This window comes from Myotis brandtii, unplaced genomic scaffold (assembly GCF_000412655.1).
Source record: "Myotis brandtii unplaced genomic scaffold, ASM41265v1 scaffold270, whole genome shotgun sequence".
Lineage (NCBI taxonomy): Eukaryota > Metazoa > Chordata > Mammalia > Chiroptera > Vespertilionidae > Myotis > Myotis brandtii.
The window spans coordinates 1-16,496 of record NW_005360273.1 but is presented as its reverse complement, the minus strand read 5'-3'; the positions used below and the strand labels follow the sequence as shown (position 1 = coordinate 16,496).

At 37.3% G+C, this 16,496-nt stretch overlaps 1 protein-coding gene across 1 annotated transcript in view; it reads right to left on the bottom strand.

Moving 5' to 3' along the window:
• LOC102263619 (potassium channel subfamily K member 2) overlaps positions 1-5,682 on the bottom strand; it is a 46,239-nt gene extending 40,557 nt beyond the window's left edge. The window contains exons 1-3 of the mRNA XM_005868508.2: positions 5,535-5,682; positions 3,157-3,317; positions 741-927 (exon numbers count right to left, since the gene is read on the bottom strand). Of these exons, the coding sequence (XP_005868570.1) occupies positions 741-927; positions 3,157-3,317; positions 5,535-5,682 (496 nt within the window). The remainder of the gene's footprint in view (positions 1-740; positions 928-3,156; positions 3,318-5,534) is intronic.
• Between the last annotated feature and the right edge of the window lie 10,814 nt (positions 5,683-16,496).

Sequence of the window (16,496 nt, the reverse complement as noted above, 5' to 3'; positions counted from 1 at the left end):
AGATATGAAAAGGCCTAAGGAAAAAGAGCAAAGATAAGTTAAACTCAAATTTTTGTACCTCTAAAAAAAAAAGAAAAATTAAGAGGCAGATATTTGGGTTTGGAAAATAGGGTGGGAATATAAAATTCTGAATAACCTGTAATTAAATCTCTTTCTTAGAATAAAAAATAAATGTCCAACTGCACCAATCTGCTTACCTCCACTGTCATGGAATGGCTTTTTTTTTTTTTTTGGCTTTGTCATTGTTATGGATTAAAATGTGTCTTCCAAAAATATATGTTGTAGACCTAACCTAACCCCTAGTACTTTGGAATGCAACCTTATTTGGAAATGAGGTCCTTAGAGATGTAATTAGTATGATGAACTCACACTAGCCTAGCATTTATCCAATATGACTGGCATCCTTCGGACACAGTGAGTGAGACACGAAGAAAGCCATGGGATGATGGAAGCAGAGATGGGAGTGATGGGGCAATAAGCCAAGAATCAACAAGGACTGCTGGACAGAAGCAAGGAAGGATTCTGACAGTCTCGGAGGGAGCATGCCTTTGCTGGCACCTTGATTTTGAACTTCCAAGAGAGAATGGATTTCTTTTGTTTAAAGCAACCCAGTTTGTGGTACCTGGTTATGGCAACCTTAGTAACTAATACAGACACTGTGTTGTATTGCAAACCCAAGTGAAAAGTCTAAAGAAGGGACATGGGTTAGGAGAGCAGTGGCGGTGCCAAGAAAAACTTACCTGCAACATAGTCACCAAATCCAATGGTTGTTAAAGTGATAACCACAAAGTAAATGGCGTCCAGAGCACTCCAGCCTTCTATGTGCTTAAATATGATAGCAGGCAGAGCAACGAAGAGCACACAGCCAAACAGTATAAATATGATTGTTGAGATGATGCGAATCTTGGTCTGACTAACATTCCACTTCTAGGGAAGAGAGCAAGAGAGTGAAAGAGAAAGAGAAAAATGACTGAGATTAATTGATTATTGGCATACGCACAAAGCTAACTTATGTACACTGTTATCAGCAAATTAGCAAGTGGGAATTTTATTTTATTCCCTTTTATGATTAATTTTCCATTGTCTTTATAAGTAAAGTCAAAATTGGGTATAACATAACTAGCTCAAAACATCCAATGCTAATAATGATACCACTTTAGTCTTACAGAGTTTACAACAGGTAAATTACTCTCCCAAGTAAATCACATTTGCTCTTAAAATACAAATTTCAGATTTACATCATCCTTTTGTTTACCGGAACTACTCTTAAAATATTTCCAGTCTATAGGCATACAATTGATTGCGGGGTAAACACAATCTAGAAATATATGAAAATGGAAAAAAACTGAACTGTGAATTAAATATTTACTACTGATCAAATTATTCCTTCTCACTCCTATCACATTTCCAATCAATATTCAGTTGATTAAAGTGGATGTTCAGAGACTTACAGTTCACATTTAATTCCCAGATGAGCCAGATGAACTATCTCTCTGCCTATGGTCTTAAACTATAAAACTAAATATATCAAAGATGATATGTAAATAAGGATAAATCTTCCACACCTCTAAGCTACAGCTGCCATCAGAGTACCCATATTTTTTCACCTCCTTCTCTTATCAGGAATCTCCACAGTGTGACATTAAATGAAGACTGTATAGACAGCAGTTTATCTCCAGGTCTCTTTTTGAGATTAATCACCGTGAATTATTCATCTCTAACTGAATCTGTCCTTTCTAGGTCACAGCCCCACCATAGAAGAATCACTGAATTGTAGAGCTTGAAATTTTTCTAGAAATAAAGGTCAATGAAACCATAGAATGGAAAATAGAAAGAAAAGTTTCGCTAGTCCACCGTCCTTATCACACACCTGAGAGCTAAGTGAATTCACATTTGTAAAGTTCTCAGAAGTGTTTAGTGCTAAATGCTGAATCATGACCACTGGAATGTATCCCCTAACAGGGCACGGAATTTGTCTTATGCACTGATGTAGATGCAGCACAAAAGAGACTGCCCAGCATCCAGTAGGTGCTCGAAACTCTGTTGAATAAATGAACAATTCAGTACTATCAAGTTCACGCCTCTAATCCTACCTCTCAATTAATATAAATACAAGATATTTTTATATCAATATAAGAAAAGTATAATACCATAAAAAGGATAAAACTTCTGTTTGGGAATAACCACACCTACTCCACTCTAACAGTAAAAATATTTGAGAGTGAACTTTGAACTTAAATATGAAACATAATAATGCTAAAAACTAGAACTATGATTTAAATTGAAAAACCATACTCAAGAGTCTTATTTCATCCATAGAGTTAAATGTAAAATGCTCTGACAATTTTGTGAAAATATGAAAATGTCATTTAATAATAACTAAAATGTATTTGGAATAGTGGTTGACAGTAGTAATAAATCATTTAAACCCCATCGTCTAACACCATCATTTTCTTTATCCAGAATTTTCTTCAAGAATAGAAGTTTGTGCTCATGGTGTTATTGTTTTTTACTTAAAATTGTAACAGAAGCATTTTCATTTTATTTTTTTCTATTGAATGTAATGTGGCCATGAACATCTATATATATATTACTGTTGGTTCTACTGAATTATATCACTTTGATAGATTTCTATCAATGACATTACTAAATTAAGTTGTATGGTCATCTTTATTGTGTTTGTCATATATTCCTATATCCTTCATAGAAGGGTTATATGTTTGCAGTGACACCAGCAATGAACAAGGGTACCAAAACATTTTTAAATAATAAAATATTGTCAGTCTTTACTAGTTCTGTTAAACTTTAACCTATATTATCTCTAACTCTCAGCGTAATGTTTCATTGTCAGTAGTTCTATTCACATTAAATAAATTGCAAAATATAGCTAGGAGACAATATATCTGGAATTTGAACTAGGGCTGTCAGATTTCTACTTTTTAATGCATATTTTAAGAGTTTTCTCATGCATTAATTTATTCATTCAGATAAGTATAAAAATAACTATACAGTGAGTTATATGCTAATAGGAGTACATATAAATTGTTATGGAAAATCCAATAGTGAATGTATAGCTGCTCTGAGGTAATGGAAAAAGTGTAATATTTTAATACATTAAACAATAACCACATGTAGTTAAAAGGCTATCATACTTACAATAAACGTATCTTCCACTTTTGCAATTCCTTTTCCAAATATGGTCCCTAGCTGATCTCCAACTCCAGCCAACAGAAAACCAAAGAGGGGAATTCCCAGTAAGGCATAGATGATACAGAATATTTTCCCCCCTTCTGTGCGTGGTGAGATGTTTCCAAACCCTAGATAAATTTAAGAAAAAAAGAATTCGGTTGTTTACAAATGAGTACTAGTTTAAAACACATGACTTCAAGGTCGATTCAAAAATTCCTAAATATTATATCAATCACAGATTTCAACTAGTTTAAGAATCCTTTTGTATTACATAAACTTTTAATATATTTTAATATAAAATACACATAAGCAAACATTTCAACAATCTACGAAGTAAAGCCATTGTTCCAATTAAACTAGATAATGAAAACTGAGGGGGTAACACGTGTAATAAAGCAAATATTTAATTAAATGTACTTCTGTCTCTCTATACTTAAAATCCTGTTAGCTACAAGGTTTTCATTGCCACTTACTGAGAAGAGTGTATTGCTTTAAGGGGCCACTATTTGGTCACGTTAACCATACATTTTTCTCCCCCTAATATTTCCATCTTTCCCTTCTTCCTACTCAGGCAGTTTGGTGTTCATTGCTAGTCAACTCATCTACTGACGTTTTTGTTTTAATGTATCTAATTTTCAAGAACTTTGCCTTTTGTCATTAGCCTGTTTTTATGAAATGAAAATAATAATTATATTCATTTCTTTGTTTTGTAGCATGTATTAACTCAATTCCTTGAGCGAAGTGCTACCCTTCCTTTTTTTAGGTGAATTTCTTCAAGTGTTTGCGAATTCCTGGCCATATTTTCATACTTGTAAGCACAGTACAACACTAGATTGGTTAGTATTTGTGGCTGCAATGGATTTCCCAGTCTCAGTGAGAATCATGGTTGAGCTGGTGGTCTATATAAGATTCTCTTTAAAGGAGCCCTGGTTGAAGTAGACTTGTGTTGGCCAGAAAGAGGGGGACTCATGTCTGACCAGGCTCTCCTAGTGGGTGTGCACTTCACATAACTCCTGAGAGAGAAGGATCTCCTAATTCCTCATGATGGCCGCCAACTCCCAGCCACCAACTGCCCTCAAGCCTGCTGCCTGCTCTGGGAATATCTCTAAACTTAACTCTGAAATGCTTGTATTCACATCTTTATTCTGGAGGTGAAGACTGGACACAGCTACAAAATTCCACAAATGTTGGTTAATTTATAGGCTATTGGCCCTGGGCTCCCTTCTGCTTCTAATTTTGGTGCCTTCCGAAAAATTTTCTCTATGGAATCCTCTGTTTTACTTCTATGGGGGACGTGGGCTCCCCAGTTCAAAAAGAGTTCATTGTCAATCTGAATCTATACTAGTATGCTTCATATCATCCCCCAAATCCATCCTACTGTGGTTCCCTCAATCCTTCGACCTCCAGCCACCTCCCTGCCTTCAACCACACTATGGAATTCTTTTCCCATTATTTTTATATGTTTTTTGTCATCTCAGTGCAACTTTTGGGGTATATGAGGTAAAATGCATGTTTATATCAAACAGCTGATAAAGTAAATTCATGTTGTACCAGATAAAGAATTAGATGTGTGAATTTAATGATGTTTTTTAAGGTGGTAAATACTGATCATCTAATAAAACATCCACAGATTTAGAGTAAGATATGCAAACATCATGATTTTTTAAAGCATTTTACTTAAAAGTCTAAGATTATCTGATTGAGAGAGAAATCGGGATGAACAGCCTGTAAAAGTTTCACAATTTATTGTAGCCATTTCTGGATCCACCGCTCACTATATGTGACCCTGGGCAGATTATTTCCTCATCTGGTGACAGGGTATGATTGTTATTATTATCTACTTCATCGAGCTGTAAATACTAAGTCAGCTGTTACATGAAGAGTGCTTAGAAAAATCTATTATACGGTATGTACTCAATATACGTATGTTAGGCACTGTGATAATTATGATTATCATTATTATTGAAATAGTACCGGTAGGAGCAAAAAGTAGCCAATCATGTATTTAACCCATGTATTTAAGAGCCAGTAGAATGGGGTCACGATTACACAACACTCTACACTGTGTTCTGAAATGTTCTGTCAACCGTGGGTGCCATCCTTTGGAAGAAGCATTGGCAAACAGCACGCAGAGAGGAAGGCAACTTCTCACCCTAATGGTTGAAAGGATGGAGGATGTTTATGCTGAAGAAAAGATGGAGAAGGGAAGAATGCAGACCAGCTGCTCTCAACTATCAGAATGATTAAAACATGGGAAAGGAAAGAGACCTACTATGATGCTCAAGGCAAAGAACAAAAGGAAGTGATGCAAGCTACAGAACGTGAGCTCATGCTGGGGTAACTACAACTAAAACGGTGTAAGCGGCTGTAAGAAACAGGCAGTTGCTTGCTGTTTGACATTTTGGACCGAGCAGTACCATCATCACATTTTGCCACTGTCCTATTAAAGGACACTGTTTTTCCTGTTCCAGGATCCAATCCAAGATTATGCATTATATTTAATTAAAATATATTTTTACCAGTAGTTTTTGTTTTTGTTTTAATCTCCTGGAATAGTTCCTAAGCCTTTCTTTGTCTTTCATGACTTTGATGTTGTTTAAAGAATACAAACCAGTTATTGTTATTTAATTGTGTCTGGTACATCCTCACAAACAGATTCAAGTGATACATTTTTGGCAGGAATATCACATACGTGATACTGGGTCTTTCTCGGTGCAGCACAACCAGAGGCACATGATGGTTTGTCTTAGGGGATGATGTTGACCTTGAGTAGTTGGTTAAAAATGTGTCCACTACATTTTCCCATTGAGAAGTTACTATTTTGACCTTTGTAATTAGTAAGTCATTAAGGAGGAAACACTTTGAGAGTATGTAAACATTCTGTTCCTCAAACTTTCACTAATTAGTTATACTATCTGGAAATAAACATGTAAACAGTGCTAGAAAACAAAATGTTGAAGAGTATGTAAACATTCTGTTCCTCAAACTTTCACTAATTATAGTATCTGGAAATAAGCACGTAAACAGTGCTAGAAAACAAAATATTGAAGGTAGGTGAAGTAGTAAGATAGTAAATGAGATAATAATAATTTCACATAGAAGATAAAAAGCCCAGAATTACTAACAGATCCCAGGGTGTGGAAAAAGGAATCAGAGGAGTGAGCAAGGTTGTTGTCCATCCACTGTCTTGTTCTGACGTGGCTTCAGAAACCTCCATGGGTTGTAATGGACACAGAAGTCCCTATATAAGAAGGAGGAGGGACTGGGAGCTCCTGAGTCAGGATAAAGAGCCTGCCATGGCTGGCCCTCAAGACCTAGGGAAAACTGGCAGGACCATGGGCTCTGATGTAAGGAGTCCACACATTTAACTAATTTACCTCCCACCTGCACTTATCTGCTCTTAAAACGTTCTCTATCAGAACAGTATGTGCAAAGGGTCCATCCAGGGCACATGCAAAAAAGGCCCAGAATCCTTGTATTGAGGCAGGTTAGTATAAAGCTAGGAAAATTCCTTGGCAAGTGGAATGGGGAAACAGACAGTTAAAGAGAAGGCTGAACAATTTACAGCCAGCTAGTAAATCACAAGATTTTTGTCTTCCCTAATCAAGGACACTCAGAAGCAAATGGTTTACATCTTCCAGACCATGCCAGGGCAGATGCACCTCGGTCCTACTCCCTTTCTGGTGACGTCTTTGAAGGTAAAACTGACCAGAGAATGATCCTGATCCCTCTAAATGCTCATTTTGATGCACGAGAGTGTCAAAGAACACATCTGGAAAGCTGATGAATATTCTGATTGAGACCTCCCCTAAAATTCCCCACCAGATAAAAACCCTTAAGACAAAGGACCCAGAGCGAGTTGCCCCTTGAGTATGCCTGTGCCTGCATCTTCCCCACCTCTCCCCAGCCCTGCCCCCCCGCCCCCACCTTCTTCCCTCAGGCATGTATCTTTGCTTTCTTTCTCCTAAGCTCTAAAGCTCCCAGGAGATTTGCAACCAGGGGAGCAGTAGGCAGTGGCAGCTTGTTCCGGGCTATAACCTGAACCTGTCTCCAGAGTCCTCCTTTTGCTCATGTACCTTATTTCCTGAGTCCATGCAGCCCAGCTGGCTCATTTCTTCTGCCTCTGATCTTTCTTTCTAAAGGGCCAAGGCAGCTGTGCCTAGGATCACTCCGATTGCTATGATCTTGCTTCTATCTTAAGCCGTCTTTTGTTTCACTGTCCCCAGCTTTAATAAATGTACCCTCAGAGTCACGTGGACTCTTTTTTTAATGATGTTTACTTTGAATTTATATTAGTTCACACAAACACTCCATCCATGCTTTTGTTCCGGCCCTCCGGTCCAGTTTAAGAACCCATTGTGGCCCTCGAGTCAAAAAGTTTGCCCACCCCTGGCCTAGGATCACTCCTATTGCTATGATCTTGCTTCTATCTTAAGCCATCCTTTGTTTCACTGTCTCCAGCTTTAATAAACATACCCTCAGAGTCACATGGACTTATGTCTTTAAATCTGTCCTGCATAAAGTCAAGAACACACACATTGCAGACCACTTGGGTCCTGGTCCCTTTCTGGGGACAGCATCAAGGTTATATGAAGAAGACAAGGGCCATCCCAAAGGTTAGAAAGTCAGGGGTTGTTTAACCAGAACTACTAGTATTTGGACCAGTGTACTATTTCTGTACACTATCCAAGAACGGAACTCAACAACTTCAACCCTGTCCTATATTCTATCCTCAGTAAGTGAAGCACCACGAACAGGAAGTCCTTGGCACTTGTCAAGGTGGACTGTTTTGACATCAGTTCTCTGATTATTCCAGATGAATAACTATGTGGCCCTACCTCGGGGCCATTACCCTATTCCATCCCATTTTCTCTTTTTGCACAAGAGGACAAATGTCTTCAGTTATATCCATAAGAAGTAACGTGCCTCCCAGAAGGATGGGGGTCAAACATTTTTAAAAAATATTTTTTTAAAATTCTGACTGTGGCATTGCTATAAATAGATTCTATTGTTTAAAAAATAAAAGCCTACCTTTCAGAGGGCTCCATTTGACCTACACCATGCAAGTTAAAAGGGAGTAAGAAACAAGAGCTCCAGGTTTTCATCCATTACTGGTTCAGATTTGGCCTGGAGACGACTAGGACGTCTCCAGATAAGCTTATAGAGGATTTCCTCAGGAAGCCTGCTTACATCCCCAAGTTAATGGCCCCAAATCAAAAGAGAACTCTAGATAGAAGGAAATCTACCTTTCATTGATCAAAAAATTGAGACCAGTCCCTTGTGGCATCTCTGTGCTGCATTTTTATTATCTCCATAACAAAGTGAGAAGGGAGCAGGAATGAAGGAACCTGACCTGGTTCTTCTCTGAATGTATTCTGCTCCACCTTATAAACAGCTGCATGGCCACCATTATGCTGAGCTCTGTGGTTGAGCCTGTGCCTCAGGGTAGGCATTCCTCATTCAATCACCTCTCCCCAGTGCACACAAAGAGTAGCCTAGAAGTTTTCTTATGTAAAGGGAACACCTGCAGATCCCCACACATTTCCCTGGGTGACAGAATCAAGTGGCTATTGGGAGGAGGGAGGGAAGATTTCTTGCGGTTTTTCCCTTTCTCTTCTCTGTATTAATTAAGAGTAGACTTCCCTCCAAGATTTACCACATGTTCTAACCAGTGAATAGTTAGACACTAGTTAACTGACTTGATATGATTAATGGCTTTATGAATCACAGATGAAAGGTATCCATTAACTCTAAGCCATAGTTTGTCAAGCTTTTAAAATATTAATCTTTGTGACTGTCTGGCCAGTCGGCCAAATCTTCATTGCCCAGAGGTGTGACAGACTATTATAACAAGATGAAAAAGAAACAGCATTAAGTTGCGGTTTCCTTTAACTCCTAAATGAATGTTGCTCCCCCTTGAGAACGCAGCTATCAGTTTATGGCATCTCATATGCATAACAAGAGAGTGAAAGGAGTGTCAGTCATCTAGCTTCCAAAGAGCTTGAGGGAATAGGGCAGAGTGAGGAATGATGGGGCCTGGCCTTGGAGGAGGTGGGGTGGAGCAGAGACCAGAGAATGAGATCTGGGGGTTTAAGAGTGGGATTCAAGGGTTGGCTTGAAAACCAATTGTTAAATTTTCAGGAATTTTACAAGTCAGCTGACTTCACATTAGTAACTTGAAATCAGTTACACTAGGAATATTTTACACTGCAGAAATTAGCATGTTCTCTGATTGAGGGCTTCCCCACCCCCTTGCCACCTACTGTTTACCAATACGTTACAGAATAAAACAGAGTCAAAGTTAAGAAACTGTAAGTAGTCTGTGCCATTAACTTGGATGGAAGCCCAGCCAATACCTGTAAGTCAACTCTTGGCATTTATAGGAGTACATCACACAGAACAGCTATCATCTCTTCTCTTCTTCATATCACTTTCAGGGAAGGGCCTTCTGTAGGCAACTCCTGTAAGTCCACTGTAAGTGGATCATCTGGCAGGAGGCCCCTACCTGCCCCTGTCTGAACAGTCCCAAGTGGACAGTTCATTTTTCTGACGGAATTTATTGATACTACAGATAAACAATGCCCTCCTTCAAGCACTGCAAGCATTTGTAATTATTTAACTTGTCCTAATTTAATTAAATAAGGAAGCCATTAGACTGAGGTAGTTCTAATACCTTAGCAGCCTACTTAAGCAAACCCAAACCTAACCTAGAAAATGCTCCAAGCTTAAGAAACCAAAACCTAAGGACAACCAATCACAAACAGCCAACTGGAATTTCCCAAATAAGGCACCCCCTTAAGCGACAGCCAATCAAAGAACTTCTTTATAAAAATCTTTCCCTGGCTCCTGTCAGTGGATCCCTTCTAAACACTTCCTGTTTGGTGTGGCCCAATTCAAATCCACTTTTGCTCAAATAGACTCTTAACATTTTTAATATGCCCCACTTTATTTTTTAGCATTTGCAACAATCCATTTAATAGCTATCTGATTTCATATGTATATATATTTTTTTCAAGTAGGTTGCCACTTACCATAATTGACAACCGATAAATATTTCTTGACAGGCACATAAACCTAAAAGAGCCTCACAATATTCTATAAAGAGGGTAAAGATAAAGAAAAATATACAGACAAATACAGTGTTTCTCTGTGGGAACTCATAAAAAATTAAAAAGTTCTCCTTCATTAATAAATAAATGTACTATCTTTGCATTCAAAATAACCTAGTTTTTACATTTTACAACTTAATGAAATGATTCTAAAATGCATCTGCAATAAAATGAATAATAATAGTCAATAAATATTTAAAAGGAAGACTAATGTAAAGTTTACTGCCAAATTAAAAAGTTGCTATCTATAGTTTTAATTAAAATTATGTGGCAAATTACTAAATAAAAACAACAGAAAACATAGGAAAGGTTCCCAGCATGTAAATGAATTTGATATTTTATAATATTACCAGATCGATTAAAGTATCAAATATTTTTTAATATGATCCAAAAATATTATACAGAAAAGATAGGAGAGTAGTTCTCAAAGCATAACTCCCAGGACAGAATGATAAAGAAAATGAAGGAAAAATATGACTACACAAAAAGATAAGAATGCTGTATGTGAAAAGGGCAAAATCACTCTATAAAGGCCAAACGTTTTTGCTGAGTCAGTGAAGAAAGACCCAAATGTTTCTAACTAGTCCTAGGAGGATTCCTCTTGATCAAAGAACTAAGCTTCCATTTCATTTTTAGGGCTGAAGTGGCCTGACTTTGTCATGTTTGCACCTGTGATTTGAGATGTTCTAATTCAGTCTTTCACAACAATTACTTAAACCTTAGATTATTACTTAAGAATATACCTATTAATGGAAAACTTCAAATATCCATATTGATAAAACCAAAATACATTATTGGTTAAGTGTCCATGGGATAATTTACCCTGTCAAATGGCCAAATTTCACAAATAAGTTCACGTTTGTTGAAAAATATCAGGGTAAACTTGTAATAAGCGATTATTTGGATAATAGTGGTCTTTCTACCCTCTGCGTGAGACTTACATAAAGTAAGTAACATAGTTAAACTGTTTAGACTTGCTGGCTGCAGCAACATACATACTTTGTACTGAAGGGTTCTATTTGTCTACTTTGCATTTCATGAAATGACTCTTTTAGCCAGCTTTCAATGTGGAGGTAGGAGTTTATGGTTACTTTTATTAACAATAGAAATGATAAAAGCAACAATAAATTAAAATTGCATTTACATAAACCCTTTGGAAGTTAAAGACATTTTTTAAAAATCTAAGTAATTCTGAGCAAAAATTTAGGATGTAGGATTCTAATACCCCAATTCCATGAAGATTTGGGTAAGACAAAAAATGCATACTATTATTTTACTCAGTTCAATTCTATATGATAAAGTATGAAGCTATACATAGGAAAGAAGGAATAAAATATCACCAGAGCAATTTGTGTGATTAAATTCGGTTCACTAAAACACTTATCAATAAATACTATATGCCAATCCCTGCGCTAGATACTGAAAACACAAAAGATAAAGAAATCACTGCTTTAAGAAATTCCAAATTACTAATAAAATCGATTAAATATGCTCTCTACCAACTTTTCTTTAAACATTAATGAAGGTAAGCACACAAATGGAGAAAGATTTGCCACACCAAAAACCAAGGATGGCAATATGTGCGTGAAAAACATTCCCATTAAAACACGGGGTTGGCATAATGTGGGTCCTATGTTTATTTTGATCTCTGAAACAGCCAGCCTCCTGGGAAGAGGCCAAATTAGGTCTATTCAAATGTCGAATCTATTTAGAGGCCAGAACTGCTCTCAAAATGCAGCATTTAAGCTCTAAAGGTAGGACAGTTTGAGTTCTGAATAGTACTGTTCCTTTAAAAATAATCAGACTAGTTTGTTTCATGTCCCTCCCGACAGTAATTCAGGTGAGTGACTATCAGATAACTATAGTGGCAGCTCATTTTGCCTTGCCACTCTCTTTGACTGACCTTTTTCTTTAATATCTCATGGGTTGTCTTACAAAGAGTTTCTTAGTGGAGTATTTGTTTTCATAGAAGCCTGCCCCTTTCCCAGCCCCTACCTCCCCACATCAGGAGTGCTGGGGAGGCCCCTGAACGCTGTCATCTGAAAAATACCCTGTCCCAATACTCCTGGCCTCACCAACACTATCTTGTTAGGTTCAAATCAATCACCATGGGGCCAGGGTTCTCAAATCTCTCCCATGCCCAGATCCAAAGGCCATACAGCTCTGAAGGCAATGAGGAGACACCCTCACCACCCTAATGCTTCGATTCTCCTTCCGGCTTCTGAAAACTTCCACTGCCACCACCCCAAGACATCAAAATAGCCTGACTGTGGTCTTTTCCCAGACCAATCCATCTCATAATAGTTCATTCTCCCTAAAGCACAGCTTTCGTCCTGATATTCGGTAACTTTATAAATGTCCCAGGGTCAAGCCAATGTACAAGTTACCACTTCATATTTCCCAATTGTTAGAACTTCTAGGAACATCAAACTCATCATCACTCACTGGAAAAAAAAAAAAAAAGCTGGACTTTTCTGATTCCTTACATTTTTTATGTTGTTTGCTCCTTCTAGAATATAAAATTGGGGAGCAAACCCAAGCAAGTGATGTGTCCTGACGCTCCACCCTCACTAGCCTCAATGTAAATCTGCCTCTGCCAAATTATGATGTAGGATGACCTTGATTGGAGGACCTCTTCTGGACTGACTATGGTATTACTACTATGTTACTATACTGTCAATACTACTAATAAAATAATTCTCACTACCAGTAATAAAAGCAGTGGTCAACAGATCAACACTATTATTTATTGAACACTCTCTCTCTCCGTACTATAGGCCAGATATAGTGCTAATCCCTTCCTAGGCACACCTAATTTAACTTTCACAACTCTATGAGATTTAAGTACAACTAATTATTCCCACTCCCTGCATGTGGAAGCTGAGGTTTATTGAAGTGAAGTATTGGGTTCAAGATTAAACATACTAAATGCTGATGCTGAGATTTAAAGAGTAAGCATTTGGGATCAAGGCTATAGATACTCTTCCTCAAACTTAAAAGATTGTCTTAATTATATAACCACAGAGTAGGTATTCATACCTACGGCCCTACCATTCTGCCAATATCTGCTGTTTTTCCTAGTCACACTGGGAAGGAATGTAGAGGTGCATCGAAATAAGTGTGTCCATTTATTATAGTAACTAACTCAAAGGGTTGTTTTGATATTTTTAAAAAATATATTTTTATGTATTTCAGAGGAAGTGAGAGGGAGAGGGAGAGATAGAGACATCAATGATGAGAGAGAATCATTGATTGGCTGCCTCCTGCACGCCCCCTCACTGGGGATAGAGCCCACAACCCAAGCATGTGCCCTTGACTGGAATCAAACCGAGAACCCTTCAGTCCGCAGGCCGACACTGAGCCAAACCATCTAGGGCGGGTTGTTTTGATGTTTTATTTTAATGTGAACATCACCAAACTTCCTCTTGGCCCAGAAGCCACTTGATGGACACAGTATTTCACAAGATGTGGCCGACACTCTATCCACTGAGCCAAACCATCTAGGGTGGGTTGTTTTGATATTTTATTTTAATGTGAACATAACCAAACTTCCTCTTGGCCCAGAAGCCACTTGGACACAGTATTTCACAAGATGGCTCCCTTGCTATCTTTAGTTGCAACTTACATAATAAAATCCTACACCACACTTATAAATTTGCAATTCTTTAAGAAGTGACATGTTTCTTGCCATTGTTTATTGCATGAGCTTCTAGCAAACGTATTTTCCTAACAACATACAACTGCAGTTAAAGGTGGAGGGGAAATTCCCTTGCAAAGGAATTTTGCCAAAGAACAACAATAATAATCGATCTGCATATTGTTTCCTAACTTACCCAGCTTTTTCTTCAATGCATTGGTTTACATCCTATCCCCTTTGCACCTATGCAAATATGTGCTTGGTAAGTGGGGGGAGGGAAGGAGATAATGAAAGGGGAGCAGGGAGCAGGGGTAACAGTACACCTAAATAGTATTAGACCACCACCCAGTGTTCCACTGGTGACAACAGCCTCCAGCAAACATGACCTGGGAGAAGTGAAACAGCTCATCTCAAGGCCCTTCTCGAACCCCACAGGCCACTTACTGTGAGAGCATCTCACTTTTCTGGATTTGATTGTGTTTAAAGATGTGCATTTTTAATAAGATGTGACCACTAAATGACCACTATTTTATCTTCAGCTGAAGCCAATAAACAGATCTGTTCAAGATGTAATGAAATAATCCTGTAGAAATGGCTGTAAATTCACATGCTATTAAACTGCCTCTTATCTGATTCTGCTCTCATCCCAAGATAACATAAGCTTTCCCATGTACTGATAGAGATTGTAAGTCTGGAATCTAAACTTTTATGATAATGCATCTTCCGAATATCACACTTTAAAGGTTACTGTTAAAAGAATTTTCCTATAGGAATGCAGTGTAATTTGATGTTATATTCCTGATCATACTTGGCATCAAACAATAAACCATGAAAACAATAAATAAAACTATACTGTTGATTAGCAACAATTCTCTCCTTGACCAAATTTGGGTCAGGCTCTTCTGAGCTCTCTTTTTCTCTAAGCCTTGTGATCCAACCATTACATTTTTAATAAACATTGGCCACATACTGTTGTAGCACCCCAACATATTAAAATAGAATCTGTAGATGTAACCAAGTGCATTTAACAAAGGAAACTAGAATCGCTTTTATTATATTTTTAAATAATAATGACTTTGGAGCTATGCCTGGGAAGCTCCCAACACAAATTCATTTTTCTCTGAATACAAGGGAATTGTGCTGTTTCTGTTATTACCACCAGCCTGGCTGACCTCGTAAGCAAACTCCACTCAGGATTGCAGACCCCAGCCTCCTTCTCCCATTAAGTTTACTGTCTGCCCATCTCTCCTATTCAACCTGATGAATCAGAAAACACTGAATGTACAGGAGGGAGGAGCCACAACCACCTGTGTTTGCTGAAACCTCCTCTGCGGGTGGGATTGAAAGGGTTGGAACTTCCTGGGAAATAGCTGAGGATCCTTAGTTAAACTAGAAGGTTTCCCCAAAGGAATTTCAGGACTGGGAATGTATCCTTACAAGTCTGTTAAAATGTTCATCTGGGATACTTTTGCAATCTGAAAAAGTTGGAAACGAGCTAAATGCTCATCAAGCGAATGAAGAAAGTGACGCCATAGTTTTATTCCGATACTACTATCTAAGTTATATCCAATAAGATTATTTCAGAACAAAATAAAATGTGTGTTCAAATGATAGGTAGTGGCACTTGGTGTGTAGATTATAATGACTTTTTTTCTAATTTACAACTTTTTTTCCTACGAACTAAAAAGAAATGGCAGAGAAAATACGGCATTTTAATAGTACAGTAATTGTCTTCAGTTGGCCTTACATGGTTTTCTTTTTCCTTCCTTATGTGTATGTATTACCTTTCATGTGTCCATATTCCCTAAAAACTGTACTTTTAAAGTTGCTAAATTTGGCTTACTTTAGGAAGCAGTTTGAGGCTCAAGATTGAATCTTCATCTTAATTGCAATATTTATTTTTATTCTATACCAAATATACTTGGTGACTTCCCATGAAAAATGGCATCAGGAAAATTTTTTTACAAAATAATATTTATGATGCATAAGATCTCTTGAAGAAGTGTCACTGCTCAGGTAGATATAAGTTCTATCTTTCTAAATTGTAGACGGTTTTCTTAAGAATAAATTCAGACTTTTAAAATATTCCTTTGGTTTATTTTATCCAAGAAGAGATACTTGCATGCATTTGTTTATTGCAGGACAGTTTTCCCCTTTTTTTCTAATTACTATTTGAAACAAATAGTATACCAACTTGCTTTATTAAAAAAAATTTATTCAAGTACATTTAGATGAGTTTAAAATATTAGAAAAACTATCTTCTTGAGCATGCTGAGAAATTTACAGTATGGCAATTGAATTCTTACAATATATTTTAAAGATTAATTCAAATATCATCTGTTTAAGAAGTGTTATCTGTTCTCCTCAAATGGATATAAACGTTCTATTTTCAGAAATTACAGTTCTGTATATTTCGCAGCATTTGCCAGATTGTACCTTATATTATAGCACTTATGTGACTGCTGGCTGCAGACCTCAGGTGATAATGTTTAGGGTACAACTGTTCTATTTTATTCATTTTTATTCCTTTAATATTTTATCAGGTTCTAGAATGTAGTATC